This window comes from Danio aesculapii, chromosome 23, assembly GCF_903798145.1.
Source record: "Danio aesculapii chromosome 23, fDanAes4.1, whole genome shotgun sequence".
NCBI classification, from domain to species: Eukaryota; Metazoa; Chordata; class Actinopteri; order Cypriniformes; family Danionidae; genus Danio; species Danio aesculapii.
The window spans coordinates 11,352,020-11,369,040 of NC_079457.1; the positions used below are offsets into that span (position 1 = coordinate 11,352,020).

Genomic DNA, 17,021 nt, shown 5'->3' on the forward strand with positions numbered 1-17,021 from the left:
ACCCATTAAAATAAATAAATTGCCTATAAATTCTATGTTAAGTTTGTCACACATGGAAAAAATCAATGTTAAACATTTTGATCTAAAAAAAACATGTGGGCATTTGACAAAAAGATGATCAATCAAAATTATTACTGATTACAATCTGATATTTTTGTAGAAATGACTGAGGAGGAAGGATAAATGTGACATGTTTCAATATAGTGAATATATAGGATATGGTTTATCCTATATACCTACGTGATGACGCAACAGGGTTTTTATTTGCAGAAATCAAAGAACTTTTCTTTGAAATGAGTTGTTCGAAGGAACCGATTTGCGTATTTCGGTTCCCACCACTGGGCTGAACCATGGGCTGAGGGCTGAACTAGCCGGTGACGTAAAACGAAGACGCAGACCCTCTAGCGGCAGAACTTTATCTTCACGTGCTCTTCTTGCAATACTAGCTATTAGAAAGTAGGGGAGAGCACTTCCTAATAATAGCCATGTACATTAAACATTATTTTTATTGACAAACAGCAAGCAGCACCCAAGTTGAAAATAAAAAGAAATAAAAACATTATTTCTTATATATATATATATATATATATATATATATATATATATATATATATATATATATATATATATATATATATATATATATATATATATATATATAAACACACACATATACAGTTGAGGGCAGAATTATTAGCCCCCTGAATTATTAGCCCCCCTCCCTCTGTTTATTTTTTCCCCAATTTCTGTTTAACAGAGAGATTTTTTTCAACACATTTATAAACATAATAGTTTTAATAACTTCAACTTCAACTATCTTTACCCTGATGACAATAAATAATATTTGACTAGATATTTTTCAAGACACTTCTATACAGCTTAAAGTGACATTAAAAGGCTTAATTAGGTTAATTAGGTTAACTAGGCAGGATAGGGTAATTAGGCAAGTTATTGTATAACGAGGGTTTGTTCTATAGACTATCGAAAAAAATATATAGCTTAAAGGGGCTAATAATTTTGACCTTAAAATGTTTTTGTTTTTTTTTAATAAAAAGTGCTTTTATTCTAGCCGAAATAAAACAAATAAGGCTTTCTTCAGAGGAAAAAATACTGTCAGACACACTGTGAATTTCCTTGCTCTGTTAAACATCATTTGGGAAATATTTAAAAAAGAAAAAAATCTAAGGGGGGCTAATAATTCTGACTTCAACTGTATATATAAAAATGTACACACACTACCGGTCAAAATATACACACAGGCATAACTGCTTTCTTATTGTATGTAGTTTCAAATGAAATGATTACTCCAGTCACAATTGCTTTTATTACTATTACATTAATAATAATAATAATAATAATAATAATAATAATAATAATAATAATAATAATAATAATAATAATAAGAGTTATAATAATAATTATTATTAATAGAGTGATTTCTGAAGGATCATGTGACTGAAGACTGGAGTATTTAAGTTGAAAATTCATATTTAAAATCACTGGAATAAATGACTAAATTAAATTAACTACTTTTGAACAGTTTTTTTATATATAGAGCAATAACATTTCACAATTTTACAGTTTGTACTGTATTTTTGATTAAATTTGACCGGTAGTGTGTGTGTGTGTGTGTGTGTGTGTGTGTGTGTGTGCGTGTGCGTGTGTGTGTGTGCGTGTGTGTGTGTGTGTGTGTGTGCGTGTGTGTGTGCGTGTGTGTGTGTGTTTGTGTATATAAATATATATATATATATATATATATATATATATATATATATATATATATATATATATATATATATATATATATATATATATATATATATATATATAAACACACTCTGACTAATATCTTTCAATAAAAACAGAGTTAAACTGAAAGTGTTGAAAATGATAAATTCTTTGCCATAAAAGTGAAATTACTGAATCAAGACACAGGAACCTGAGGAAAAAAAGCTAATATTGGAAGAAAATTTCACATGGCACTTCTGCATCTGAGGTTTCTGCATCTGAACTCTTCACACACACACACACGTACGCACACACACACACACACACACACACGCACACACACACACACACACACACACACACACACACACACACACACACACACACACACACACACACACACACAGACACACACAGACAGACAGACAGATCTCATTATCTATTTATATTTACATTTTTATATTAGATCATTTACATTTATTTATTATTTTATTAATATAATTTATCTATTATTTATTTATGTATATATATATCCTTAAATTGAGTGTTAAATAAAACGTTAATTGACCTCATTTATCCTCGCGACAACAAACGCTACCATGTATTTTTTGCCACACAAATAATACGACCTCAAAATAGCCTACCAAAATTCTCAAACACATGTGCAAACATCAATAAAGATGGTAAGCATTTTCTAATACACAAAGCGATCGTTTTCACATTTGTATGTAAACACACAAGTACATTATTTTGTTTATTGAGAAAATTTATTGAGCGCTGATTTATTAATTATATTAATACCGAGTCTCTTGTTGACTGATATATAACCTCATATAAACCAACGCTGGAGTGAAGCGTGTGCGCTGCTTCAACATCATTGGCTGAGCAGAGTAGCAACAAACCACGTCACCCTTCGCCCTCCCTCTGTCGTCACGGGCGTGCGAGCGAGACACAGGATGCTGCATTGAGGACTGATGAGAAAGAAAGAGCAGTTTTCTAAATCAGACACTACGAGGCCCTGAAGACACGACACCGTTTATATTTAGGCATTTGCATCATACGTTCGTATAAATCACAAATATTACTGATAATAAACTGATATTTTTGTGGAAATGACTAGGAGGCAGGATTGTCACACGTTTCAATATAGGCTAGTGAATATTTAGGCTATATGGTTTATTTATGAATGTGAATTTTTATATTCAATGTGGTCCTGTCATTGGCCCGTGAACATTTTCTGCTTGTTATAAAACTGTTTCATATCTGTAACAAGAGGCAATTCAATCATAACTTATTGTTAAAACAGTTATCATAACATTAGCCTATTAGCTTATGCAGGGGCGGACATATGCAAGGGCCCTAAGCAATTTCAGGTATGGGCCCATAGCTTGGAAATTCAAAACATTCTCTTTCTCTATAGAATATTTTTTTCTGTAGATTTATTATTATTATTTTTATATTATATATTTTTGTAATAAACTGCATGTTAAAACTATTTCAAGTGGAATCCTTATCTTCTTAATGTAAAATTTCATTAAAATTAACTTACGTTCCACTGTTCATGGGACCCCAGGACCCAGGTTTTGAAAAGAAGTAAAATCATTAAAATCTTAATGGCTAGACAGATTTAGGGTGCGAATTACAGGGGGGTTGAGGGGAATTGACCCCCCCCCCCCCAATTAACGCTTGATCCCTTGAAGAACATCAAAACAAGGTGTATGGGGGGTCAGCACTTTAATAGTAAGAAGTAGCTTTCTCTGATCTTTGATATATATTTAAAATACTAATAATTAAAAATTTATAATATTAATATACATTTGATCCCCCTATAACGGTTTATACTATTGTGAACAGTGTTGGGAGTAAGTTACATGTAACGGGATTAGATAATTTAATTACAAAATAAATGTAACAGTAATTTGTTACAGTTGCTGTGAAAAATGTGTAATTAAATAAGTTAGTTATGAAAATGGTAAAGATTAATGGGGTTACATTTAAATTTTCTTTAAAAAATATGAGACATGTTTAATAATATTAATCTGTTGCTTTGCCTGTTTTTGAGATGCACGATGCCTTCTGCTAAAGCCGTTTATTAAAGCGGTGCTATTCTGCTATTACATTTCTCAGTAGCGTGACTATTTTTTTTAGTCAAGTAGCGTAGTCGCGTCCACACAAGCTACAATTACCGAACGCGGATCAATAAGTGATGATCCCGGCATTTAGCTGTGAGGCCGGTGTGTAGCCGATGAAAATATTCATATGACGGCGAGAATCAGTGTTGCCAGATGTAGCTGACTGATTCCAGCCCAAAAACTATCCAAAACCCGCCGAAATGCAAAACAACCGCCAATAAATCGAGGTTATCATAAGCAGTTCTAAAGTGGAAGACAGGGGGACATGCGATCACTTGTGGTGATCATAACCGGTTTATAAGTGAAGACCGGGTGTTCCAAAACCGCCCAAATTTTCCCACCTATGTCATTTTTTATCTGCACAATCAAATCAAAACCGCGCAATTGAGCGGGAAATCTGGCAACACTTGAAAGAATGACTATTTCTTCTGTTTTTCGGTGGTTTTGCTGTTAAATAAGATAATTTGTTTCTGTTTAGTACAGCATATTATTTGCAGTAAATAACTGAACAGAACAATTATGCCTCATATGTTTCATTGTTTTATTGATCACCAGGATATGATTGACTAGGATTTAAGTTGATTTAAAAATGAAAATTGCAAAGATAGCTTAGATGTATTTTTTTATTGCAAATGCCACAAAAATCCCCCTGCACAACTAACTGAAATTAGATTTTGTAACAAACGTAAACAATCTTTTTGTTATAAGGTCTGGTTTTGTGGTGGCTGTACTTTAAAATTAATTTAATATAATCTTAATTCAAGTGATGAAAGATTTTGAGATTCTAACAGTAAACAGAGCTACTGTAAGCTAAATGCTTGAAAATGACTTAGTTGCAAAATATCCATTAGACACTTAAAAGTAATCAAAAAGTAATCAGATGTAATCAGTTACTCTACTTTTATAAAGTAACTAAAAATGTACACTACTTATTACATTTTAAATAGGGTAATTTGTAATCTGTAATCTATTACATTTCCAAAGAAACCTCCCCAACACTGATTGTGAATGCATAATCAGGCCAATCAATGCTAGGGAAAATTTCATTCAGCATTCTGAAAAAAAGAAATATTAGACACATAATTTGTATAGTTTGACCTACAGTAACCTCTAAAATAGTCACTAAATATCCCTCAAAACACTGAAAACGTATACATTTTATTAATAGGTTAGGTGTCATTTAAATACATTCATAAATTTGATTCACTGAAGCGTGTATTACCAAACTACTACCGAAAAAGTTGTTGGGACCATTGTTTTTGTTTACATTCCTCAAAATGGTCTTTGTATGTTAACATTATACATTTCTGTCAAATGGGTATCTACCTTTAAACAGCCAATATGCAAAATATCAATTTGATGAACGCATTATCTGAGATAAAAAATAATTAACATATAGGTCTATCATAATTAACATATTTTTTGAAATAATGAATTAATTTAACATTTTAACACAGTGGCGCAGTAGGTAGCGCTGTTGCCTCACAGCAAAAAGGTCACTGGTTCGAGCCCCAGCTGGGTCAACCCCCAGCTGGGGGTTGAGCATTAAGCAAACAATCCAATTCTTAAAAACTAGATGTTACCAAACACCAACATGGTGCAGCTAAATATGAACTTCAATATCAATGGCCCTGGGAGTCAGTAAGTAACACTCAGTAACACGCCAGTATAGTAATATGCTACTGTAAGTTTGGTTTATGTATTATTCACATTTGTTTTACTGTGACTAAATCTTTTTAGTGACTAAATCTATTATTCATTTTTATTGCCACAGTATGAAAAGCTTGTAACCAAACAGAAAAAGGAGAGACCTCATCCACATCCTTTCAATAAAACTGAGGTGAAGTTGGTTTTATATTTGCACATTCTGACTTTCTCCTTAATAATATAATTTCAGAAAAGTCATAATTTCAGTGCAAAATCTAAATAGTGAAATCAGGGGCAGCACTGTGGCTTAGTGGTTAGCCTCACAGCAAGAAGGTTGCTGGTTCGTGTTGTTGTGGGTTTCCTCCGGGTGCTCCAGTCCCCCACAGTCCAAACACATGCACTATAGGTGATTTGGGTAAGCTAAATTGTCCGTAGTGTATGTGTGTGAATGAGTGTGTATGGATGTTTTCCTGTACTGGGTTGCAGCTGGAAGGGCAACCGCTCTGTAAAACATATGCTGGATAAGTTGGTGGTTCATTCCGCTGTGGTGACCCCTGATGAATAAAGGGACTAAGCCGAAGGAAAATGAATGAATGAAATATTAATATCATATTATCAGCCAATATGGCTATCAAAGTACAACATTGATCTCAGTCAAGCAGATAGCGCTAATGTTGTTTTGAAGTCTCACTACATACGATTTCAGACCCAATATTCAAAGTAGCGTGGTCAACAATATAGGGACTGTCTTTTAACTGTGTTTTCACGGTTAAAAAAAGTGAACTAATGTCTGAATATAAAACCAACTTTACCTCAATGTCAATAAAAGCCTGCAGATTTTTATGTGAGGGCAACACAATCTCACGGCAATTCGTAACTTTTTTTAGTGGCTAATTCGTACGAATTCGTACGATCTAATTCGTACAGTTTAGTACGATTTGCTCATCCTCCAATGACGGTTGGGTTTAGGGGCGGGGTTAGGTGCCACGCCTCCTTTTTAAAATCGTACCATTTCGTACGACTGAACTCGTACGAATTAGTACGAATTAGCCACTAAACTGTCAAAACGTAAAATACTTACGTTTTCTCGTGAGATCAGGCTGGTGAGGGACATTTTAGGGAAAAATCAAAAGTAGTCTAACTATTTTAAATATAGTAAACAATATATGTATACTTAGAGATACTTGTATACTTGTTTCTGGGTCTAAATACATTCAAAACTGCCTTAAATTAGGAGTAATTTTGTAGAGGAGTATTGAGTTCTATTGTTTTGTTTTTTTTAACAAATATTTTTTTATTAAAAGATTGTTTTTCAGTTCATTCATTCATTTTCTTTTCAGCTTAGTCCCTTTATTGATCAGGGGTTGCCTGCACAGCCCTTCCAGCCGAAACCCAACACTGGTAAACACCCATACACTTAAACTCAGCCAAATTAACTTATTCATACAGCGTATAGGGCTATTTGGGCTATTTGGGCTGTGGGGGAAACCGGAGCACCAGGAGGAAACCCATGCGAACACAGGGAGAACATGCAAACTCCACACCGAAATGCCAACTGACCCAGCCAGGACTCAAACCGGTGACCTTCCTGCTGTGAGGCGACTGTGCTAACCACTGCGCCACCGTGACACTCCTTGTTTTTAAGTTAAAAAGGTTGCATTTTTTTACCTTAAAAACAATTGAAATTATCTTCCAGTGAAGTAAGCCAAATCAAATGTATTTCTTACTGAAAACAAGCTTACTTCACTTTAAAAATCCTTAATCAAAAAGAGGTTTAACCACAACGTAACAAGATAACTGGGATTTAAAATATAATACCTGGTGCCCCCGTGCTCTCTCTCCCCCAAAATATAAACCAAAAACACAAAACCACTGAGAATTATTAAGAAGATATCATTTATTTACAGAAAAATAATGAGCAAAAATAACATCGGGAGGGGTTCAGCCAGAATAAATGACAATAAACCAAGCTAACTAAATTAGAGAAAACTTCCCTGCAACAGAGATAAGAAAATAAAATACAGAAAACTTACCTCCCTACTAACAACACAGGAGAAAACGAAAATAATAAATAGAAGGCACCAAACCTCCCTACCATGCTACAAGCCAGACAGGAACACAGAAAACCGAGTTTCTCCGGTTAGAATATACAACTTTACATCGGCATCTCACAAAATGCCATATAAGAGACATCAGCAACAAACACTCATTTTTATCACTCAAGCAATATCTCCACAGAGAATTAACAAGCGGGGGAATCGAGAGAGAGAGCAGGGAGCCGTTGAATCCATGCTCTCAGGTTTTAAATACAACTGCCGCCAATCCAAATGCCAATCACGATCCGCCATAATCCGCTGCACCTGCAAATAATTCGAAATGAGCGAAAGCCAGAGAAAGAGAGAGTGAGAGTTATTATTTCTGAAAACTGATTGACTTATTATTTCTGAAAACAAATCAATATCTCAGGTAGCAATATTTTTTGCCCCAGATTGGGCATAAATCTGGCAAAGCAGGCATTTATCCGGCACTGGCATACAGCATGTGTGCCAAACATGGCCTCAGTTTGGCAGAGGTGGCACCATCTTTAAGACGGCACACAACACATGGGCCAGATGTCAAATGTAGTATTTGGCCCAGTTGTTAGTAATTGAAAAGTGGGCCATGAAGTTTGGCCTACCTTGACGCACATTTAAAATACACTCATTTATTCCATTTTTTTCTGCTTAGACCCTTTAATCAGGGGTCGTCACAGCAGAATGAACCGTCAACTTATGCAGCATATGCTTGATGCAGCGGATGCCCTTCCAGCTGCAACCCATAACTGGGAAACACCCATACACTCTCATCCACACACATACACTATTGACAATTAAGCTTACCCAATTCACCTATAGCTCAGGTTTTTGGACAGTGGGGGAAACCGGAGCACCAAGGGGAAACCCACGCCAACATGAGGAGAACATGCTAACTCCACACAGAAATGGCAACTGACCCAGCTTGGACTCGAACCAGCGACCTTCTTGCTGTGAGGCAACAGCGATACCTACTGCGCCACCCCTAAAATACATTTTTATTATTTTCTTTTCTTATTATTTACATTTTTTATGCCAATCAGGTCACTTCGAGAAAAAGCACGCCCATAGCATGCCTAAAGCGCAATATTTCATGAGTTTATCAATTTCATTGCAGTCGTGACACACCATCATATCTGGCCCAGTCCAGATCCAACTATGGGTTATTGACTTGACTGAGACTTGGTCCAGATATGGTCCATGTTTGGCCCTTGTCTGGAAACCAGACTTGTCCAGTCATTTACCGTAATTCACTGCAGCATGTGGGCCAAGCAAAAGCTGATTGTGTGGGCCAGAGAAATGTTGCTATGTGGGTGCTTTTACTTAAAAAACTGACTTATACATCTGATTTAGGTATTTGTAGCTAGAAAATAGCAAAAAAATAATAAATTGCAGTGAAGTATTCCTTCTCTAAATCTGAAAATAAATTTGAGTCTGCTTTTCTGACACCCGACGGTTGCCTTGAATTGACCACAAAATCCTGTTTGTGAGTGAGAGAGAGCAGCCTATGAGAGATGATAACACTGTTTAAAATCAGGAAGTGAATTCAGAGACAGATAGAGAGAGAGAAAGAGAGAGAGAGAGGAAATTCATGCAAGCAAAGCTACTTCTGCTATGAGCTGCATGTTTCAGGCTCTGAACAACTTTCTGCTTCTGTGCGTGACATCGACATGAAAGAACGGGCAGGAAATGCTGATGGGTTACTGGAGAAACTCCATGTATTTTGAGCAGACACATTGGTCTAAATATGAATAGCGCGATTAAAGTTACCAACTCGACTGCAATTAGAGCTGAGGTGAGAAGACACGAAAACTTGCAAAAGACCATCAATAAGTTCATCAAACAGCTGGAGAGGGTTGAGGACCAGCAGCTTAGGACAGGACTCAAAGTGTTTCTGCACAGTATACAAGGTGAGCTTGAGATCATCTCAAAAATGTTTTGGGCCCCGATTTACTGCTGATAGATTTCTGGATCATTTTGCAAGATGTTTACATCAGGGGTCTTTGTAGGATCTTTGACGTACACTAAAACAGCTTGTGGTTTGAGAAAAAGGATGGTTCCACCCAAAAAAATGACAAGTTTCTCATTATTTACTCACCCTCACGTGGTTTCAAACCTTTATGGGTTTCTTTCTTCTGTTGAAATTGAAGAAAGCTGAAAACCTGTAAACAATCACGTCCATAGTAGAAAAACAAATGGAAGTCAATGGTTACAGGTTTTTAGATTTCATCAAAATATCTTCTTTTGTGTTCAGCAGAAGAAATTGATAATGGTTTGAAACAAATGCACTGTTAAATATGCTGGCTTCCACATACAGTAGTTACTTGTCCAAACACAGATCGATTAAGTTAACGTAACTGTTTTAGCAAATTTAAGTGGATTAAACACAAAACAACTAAGTTGTCTCTAAAAAAAAACTCAACAATTGTGTTGATTGAGCTTATTTTAAATAAGTAGTTTGAACAACAAGATAACAATAACTCTAAGTGTGAGTAAATGAGTCATTTTGAGGTGAACTATCACTTTAAACTCAGTGTCAGAGCCAAATTCTGATATTATTGCTCAGCTACATCAAGATGTTTACCATTTATACTTTAAATTAGGTCATAACTGCTTCTTTTGTGATATAAAAATGCACATTTGCAAAGAATTCGCCTGTTTTGAAGCTATTTATTGTTCCACTTTTCCAATATTTCGTTCATTGTAATAATTTCCACATGATAAAATGTCCCATATGTATATTTGACTGAAGGCAGACGGTTAAAAACCATCTACATGTTTTAACTCATGTTAAATTGAATTATACATCCAGCAGACGTCTCCAAAAGCACATGCTCCTCCATTAGACAGTGATGATGTACTGATAGATTTCTGGATCATTTTGCAAGGTGTTTACGTCAGGAGTCTTTGACGTACACTAAAAAAGCATGCGGTTTAAGAAAAAGGGATAGTTCGCCCCCCAAAAAATGGCAAGTTGCTCATTATTTACTCACCCTCTCGTGGTTTCAAATCTTTATAAGTTTCTTTCTCCTGTTGAAATTGAAGAAAGCTGAAAACCTGTAACCACTCACATCCATTCTAAAAAAACAAATGGAAGTCAATGGTTACAGGTTTTTAGATTTCATCAAAATATCTTCTTTTGTGTTCAGCAGAAGAAATTGATAATGGTTTGAAACAAATGCACTGTTAAATATGCTGGCTTCCACATACAGTAGTTACTTGTCCAAACACAAATCGATTAAGTTAACTTAACTGTTTTAGCAAATTTAAGTGGATTGAACATTAAGTAATTAGGTTGTCTCCAACAAAACCTGAAGAATAGTCTTGACTAAACTCATTTTAAATAAGTAGTTTCAACAACAAGATAACAATAACTCTAAGTGTGAGTAAATGAGTCATATTTTGGGGTGAACTATCACTTTAAACTCAGTGTCAGAGCCAAATTCTGATATTGTTGCTCAGCTACATCAAGATGTTTACCATTTATACTTCAAATTAGGTCATAACTGCTTCTTTTATGATATAAAAATGCACATTTGCAAAGAATTCGCCTGTTTTGAAGCTATTGATTGCTCCACTTTTCCAATATTACGTTCATTGTAATAATTTCCACATGATAAAATGTCCCATATGTATATTTGACCAAAGGCAGACTGATAAAAACCATCTACATGTTTTAACTCATGTTAAATTGAATTATACATCCAGCAGACGTCTCCAAAAGCACATGCTCCTCCATTAGACAGCGATGATGAACTGTTACTGCAGTCCGGATGTCAAATCCGAATCGTAGATGTTGATTTAAAGAGGCCCAGGTTGAAACTTTAGCACCATCTTAGAGACGTCGTCATGATGGCAGGCTTTTGAACACGAAGTGCTGGTCCATTTCCCGTCTGACGCTCTCTTGCTGCCCACGAAAGCCACATCCTCTTCATCTCAAGCACCACCTGTCTACAGCTCTTGCCTTACTGTCTCTATCTGACCCAATTAATTTAAATTTTTCTGTCTGATATGCATATTTGTAGATTTTAAACACTCTATGGCATTTGGTAAAGCTCCAGCCAAACTAATCCAGGCAGAAATTCCACTTTATTACGAATACAACAGTATGCATTATGTGTGTGTGTGTATGTATATATATATATATATATATATATATATATATATATATATATATATATATATATATATATATATATATATATATATATATATATTGTTTTGCATATTTTTCACAAAGTAATGTTTTGTGACGGTCACTAATGCACCTTTAATATTGTGTCTGCTGACACTCGTTTTAATGTACTTCCTTCTCACACTTCCTCTTGTGAGCATATAAGCATGCATCACCCTAGATTGCAGCTCGATGTGAAGATGATATCAGCGTGATCTCTGTGACATTTCAATTCTTTAAGCCAAAAGCTAAATTAAAACTAGATTGTTTTGGTACTTACATGTGATAACATTAGCACTTTGGTGCAAGGATATTATGGTAGTTGCTAGGGTATTCTGATCACTTCTGCTTTGTTATTTAGTCTCATTTTTCTCTTTTGTACCATTTAGGGATGCTTGATATAGTGCATCTGGAAAGTATTAATAGCCCTTCACTTGTTCCACAGTTTTTATGTTACAGCCTTATTCCAAAATGGATTAAATTCATTTATTTTCTCAAAATTCTACACACAATACCCCATAATGGCAATGTAAATAATTTTATTTTTAATTGTTGCAGAAGTATTCGCAGACTTTGTTGTGAAGCTCTAAATTGAGCTCAGGAACATTCTGTTTCCACTGATCGTTCTTGAGATGTTTCAGCAGCTTAATTGTTCACATGTGGTAAATTCAGTTGATTGGACATAATATGAAAAGGCATACACCTGTCTATATAAGGTCCCAGGGTTGACAGTGCATGTCAAAGCACAAACCAAGCATGAAGACAAATGAATTGTCTGTAGACCTTTGAGACAGGATTGTCTCAAGGCACAAGGCTGGGGAAGCTTACAGAAACATTTCTGCTGCTCTGAAAGTTCCAATGAGCACAGTAGCCTCCATCATCCGTAAGTGGAAGATGTTTGGAACCACCAGGACTCCAGGAGAAGGGCCTTATTCAGGGTGGTGATCAATAACTCGATGATCACTCTGCCTGAGCTTCAGCTTTCTTCTGTGGAGAGAGGAGAAACTTACAGAAGGACAACCATCTGTGCAGCAATCCACCATTTAAGCCTGTATGGTAGAGAGGACAGAAGGAAGCCACTGGAATTTGCCAAAAGGCATCTGAAGGACTCTCAGACCATAAGAAACAAAATTCTCGTGTCTGATGAGACTAAAATTTAACTCTTTGGAGTGAATGCCAGGCGTTACGTTTAAAGGAAACCAGTCACCACTCATCACCAGGCTAATACCATCCCTACAGTTAAGCATGGTGGTCGCAGCATCATGCTGTGGGGATGTTTTTCAGCAGCAGGAACTGGAAGACTAGTCAGGATAGAGAGAAAGATGAATGCAGCAATGTACAGAGACATCCTGAATGAAAACCTGCTTCAGAGTGCTCTTGACCTCAGACTGGGGCGACGGTTCATCTTCCAGCAGGACAATGACCCAAAGCACACCACTAAAATATCAATGGAGTAGCTTCACAACAACTCAGTGAATGTCCTTGAGTGGCCCAGCCAGAGCCCAGACCTAAATCCTATTGAACATCTCCAAAGAGATCTGAAAATGGCTGTACACCATCCCATCCAACCTGATAGAGCTTGAGAGGTACTGCAAAGAGGAATGTGCAAAAATTCACAAAGACAGGTGTGCCAAGCTTGTGGCATCATATTTAAAAAGACTTGAGGCTGTAATTGCTGCCAAAGGTGCATCAACAAAGCATTGAGCAAAGGCTGTAAATACTTCTGTTCATGTGATATTTCAGGTTTTTTATTTTTCATTAATTTGCAACAATTTCAAAAACTCTTTTTTCACATTGTCATTATGGGGTATTGTGTGTAGAATTCTGAAGAAATAAATGAATTTAATCCATTTTGGAATAAGGCTGTAACATAAACAAATGTGGAAAAAGTGAAGCGCTATGAATACTTTCCGCATGCACTGTATATCGGTGACCTTATTGATATCAGCTGATAACGTTATTTTTTTTATTATTTTATATTTATTTTATTTTTAAGGGGTTTTCACCTTTAATTGATAGGACAGTATCTTACAGACAGGAAAGTGTGGGGAGCAGAGAGAGGGAAGAATTGGCAAAGGGCCTCAAGCCAGGAATCGAACTCGGGTCACTATGAGCACCTCAGTGATATGTGTCGACGCACTAACCACTAGGCTATTGATACCGATGTTGTTTTAATGTTATTGTCATCAGGGTTGGGCAAAAATACATTGAAATGTATTTTAAAATAAAATACCAAATGCCTCAATTTTACATGTATCAAAATAAAATACTGCATTTTGAAAATACTACTAAATACTTTTACAAGGGAGCATGACATTTCCTCACAAACCTTCAATCAATAGGCATATTTGGTCAATTTCATACAAAAAGTCCTGTCCTGAAGACGATCTCTTTAATCACTGTAAAAACCATGTAATCCAGATAATGAGTTCGAATATAGTACTATTTATGGTCTTATTTTCTTGATATCACATCATCATTCCACTACTATTATTAAGTGAAGTTTTCAAACTAATTTCGAGAGGAGCACGTGATATGATTGACTGCAGCTGGCCACTCATTTACATTCACTAGTTAGCCAATCAGATTAACCCCAACTCACTATAAGTAGCCTAGCTCGAACTACTCTCTTATCTTCGTTTTCCGAAGAAACCCCCCATCCACCCCTTCTCCTCCTTTTTTCTTTTTTACCATGGGGAGCTCTCGAGAACCACCTGATCTCGTACTCCCCTCATATGCTCTATGGACCAGGCGGGAGCCCTGGGCTCACCTATCTCCGAGCTCAGGGTTCTCTCCCGGGACAGCATGCCAAACTTGCTAACAGTTGTCAAACAATATCTAAGTGTGAACTATTATTTGCAGTTTACTCATTTCCCCGATATTTTTTCAGTTCTTCATTAACTGGAAGAGTCTCAGTTTACCCTTTTAGAGAACACCAGTACACAACCTTTAGTTGTTTTATATTTCTAAAGCTCCTCTGCACCTCTGCATTTCCACCTGCAGCACTGAGACTGAGAATGATTATGTACTGAAGGCTCCACATCCTGTTCTTAAAAATTAGGCAAATAAGTGAGAAAGAATCAATGTGAGGCAGCATTTTTTGTAATGTCATCATGTAGACTTCTTACAATATTTTACAGCATTTTAAAATACAAAAATACAAGACACTAAAGTATTTTGATACAAAATATTAAGTCATTTTTATGAATTCAATCAAATACAAATTACAAAATACTATTTAGTATTTAATATACATATTTGAAATACATATATCACAAATACTGCCCATCCCTGATTGTTATCAGAGCAATAAAATATTAGGCAGATATTTTTTAAAAATACTTTATTTAAAGTTTTCACATTTTAACGAACAAGCCCGAAACTAACCCCATGCCAGCAAATTATAATAAATAAGCTAAACATGTCTAAAATATGAATACTAATATGCAAATGCACACCTACAACTGTACAGAAACTAAATCATTTACCACCATGAATAAATATACATGCCACAGCCATATCACCCTGCAGCCCAAGACCGGTTACTCACTGAAGCTAAGCAGGGCTGAACCTGGTCAGTACCTGGATGGGAGACCACATGGGAAAACTAGGTTGCTGTTGGAAGTGGTGTTAGTGAGGCCACCAGGCGGCGCTCTACCTGTGTGAGTCCTAATGCCCCAATAAAATGAAGTGGACACTATACTGTCAGTGAGTATAGTATCTTTCGGATGAGGCGTTAAACTAAGGCCCTGACTCTCTGTGGTCATTAAAAAATCCAATGGCACTTCTTGTAAAGAGTAGGGGTGTAACTCCAGTGTCCTAGCCAAATTCTCTCCATCGGCCCTTACCCATAATGGCTGCCCAATCATCCCCATCCACTGAATTGGCTCTATAGCTGGTGTGTGGTGAGCACACTGGCGCTGTTGTTCTGTGGCTGCTGTTGCCTCCAGTGATCCAGTGAACCCTCATGATTCTGAAGCGGTTTGGGTGTATGGCCATACACGATCAATGCGCTATATAAATACACATTACTTACTTACATATTTACAAGTACAGTCAAACATCCGCATATACATGCATATATCATTAATGAAACTGACAAAAAGAGAAGAAAAATCATTCAAAATAAAAAAGGTTTTTGGATATATAAATACCAATACATACCCAATTATGAAAACTTGTATTTTGTACACATTGCTATGCTTCATGAAATCTTTCACACCACTCAGCTGTCAGTGGTCTGTCTCCAGATATTCGAAAAAGGACCTCCAAATCTTTGGGAATTTCTTTGCCTGCAATCTCATATCAAATCTTTTGCACTCTGTGAGCCATGTCTCAAATTATCGAGTATTTGTTTTGTTACAGTTTTTTTGTTTTTGTTACAGTTTTCAAAGAAAGGAGCCCAGCCTAATATTGCAATAAGAGGGTCAGGAGGAAAATCAGTCCTCAGTACTATAGAGTAAAAAGAAACAAGAAAATGTGGACATTTTTGGCCAGAGCCAGTAGTCTGATATCTTTAAGCTGATAAATTATTTATCATTTCTGCTGGTTAAACCACTTTCATCTTTGCTGCCTGGCCGTTTTTTTTATATTTTGCTTGTTGTTTTGATTTTGGTTAACGTTCAGTGACTTGGTTGCTTTATTTATGCCCTTTTTAAGGTCAGGCAGTAGATTTTATTTATATAAAAGAAAGTTGGATCGTTCCAATAGCCTTGTGGTTAGGTTCCTGTTCATTATCGACACTGTCCTATCAATAAAAGGTGAAACCCCCCGACAAATATTTAAAGAAAAGGAATAAAAGAAAAGATAAAAGCATTTTAAAATAAAATCAGTTGTTTGCTGTATGCGTTTGCCATTTGTTTTTGCAATTATGCAGAAATATTGGAATATTAGGAATGTATATTTATATTTATCAGGTAATATGTCAGCAATTGGCCTCCAAATCTAAAGAGTTAACAGTATCTGTATCGGTATCGGTCAAAAATTCCATACTTGTGCATTCCTAGTACCATTCCCAAGAGAAAGTTGCATTAAAGAGATGGTTCACCCAAAATGTACTCAATGATTGCTCACCATCAAGTGGTTCCAAACCTTTATTAGTTTCTTTCTTCTGTTGAACACAAAAGATAAAGAATCTAATATATTTGGAAGAAATCTGTAAACCTGTAACCATTGACTTTCATAGTATGAAAAACAAATACTATGTAAATTAGAAGAAATAGGTTTACAATATTAAAAAAAATGAACCAAGAGAGGTACACTCTCAGA

At 35.9% G+C, this 17,021-nt stretch overlaps 1 protein-coding gene across 2 annotated transcripts in view; it reads left to right on the forward strand.

The window, feature by feature from the left end:
- Window positions 1-9,158: 9,158 nt before the first annotated feature.
- The window catches only part of agap2 (ArfGAP with GTPase domain, ankyrin repeat and PH domain 2), a 55,000-nt gene continuing 47,137 nt past the window's right edge, over window positions 9,159-17,021 (forward strand). The window contains exon 1 of one of the 2 annotated variants that reach the window (XM_056449491.1): window positions 9,159-9,489. In XM_056449491.1, the coding sequence (XP_056305466.1) occupies window positions 9,327-9,489 (163 nt within the window). In that variant the 5' untranslated portion in view covers window positions 9,159-9,326. The remainder of the gene's footprint in view (window positions 9,490-17,021) is intronic. The other variant, XM_056449492.1, reaches the window with a different exon arrangement.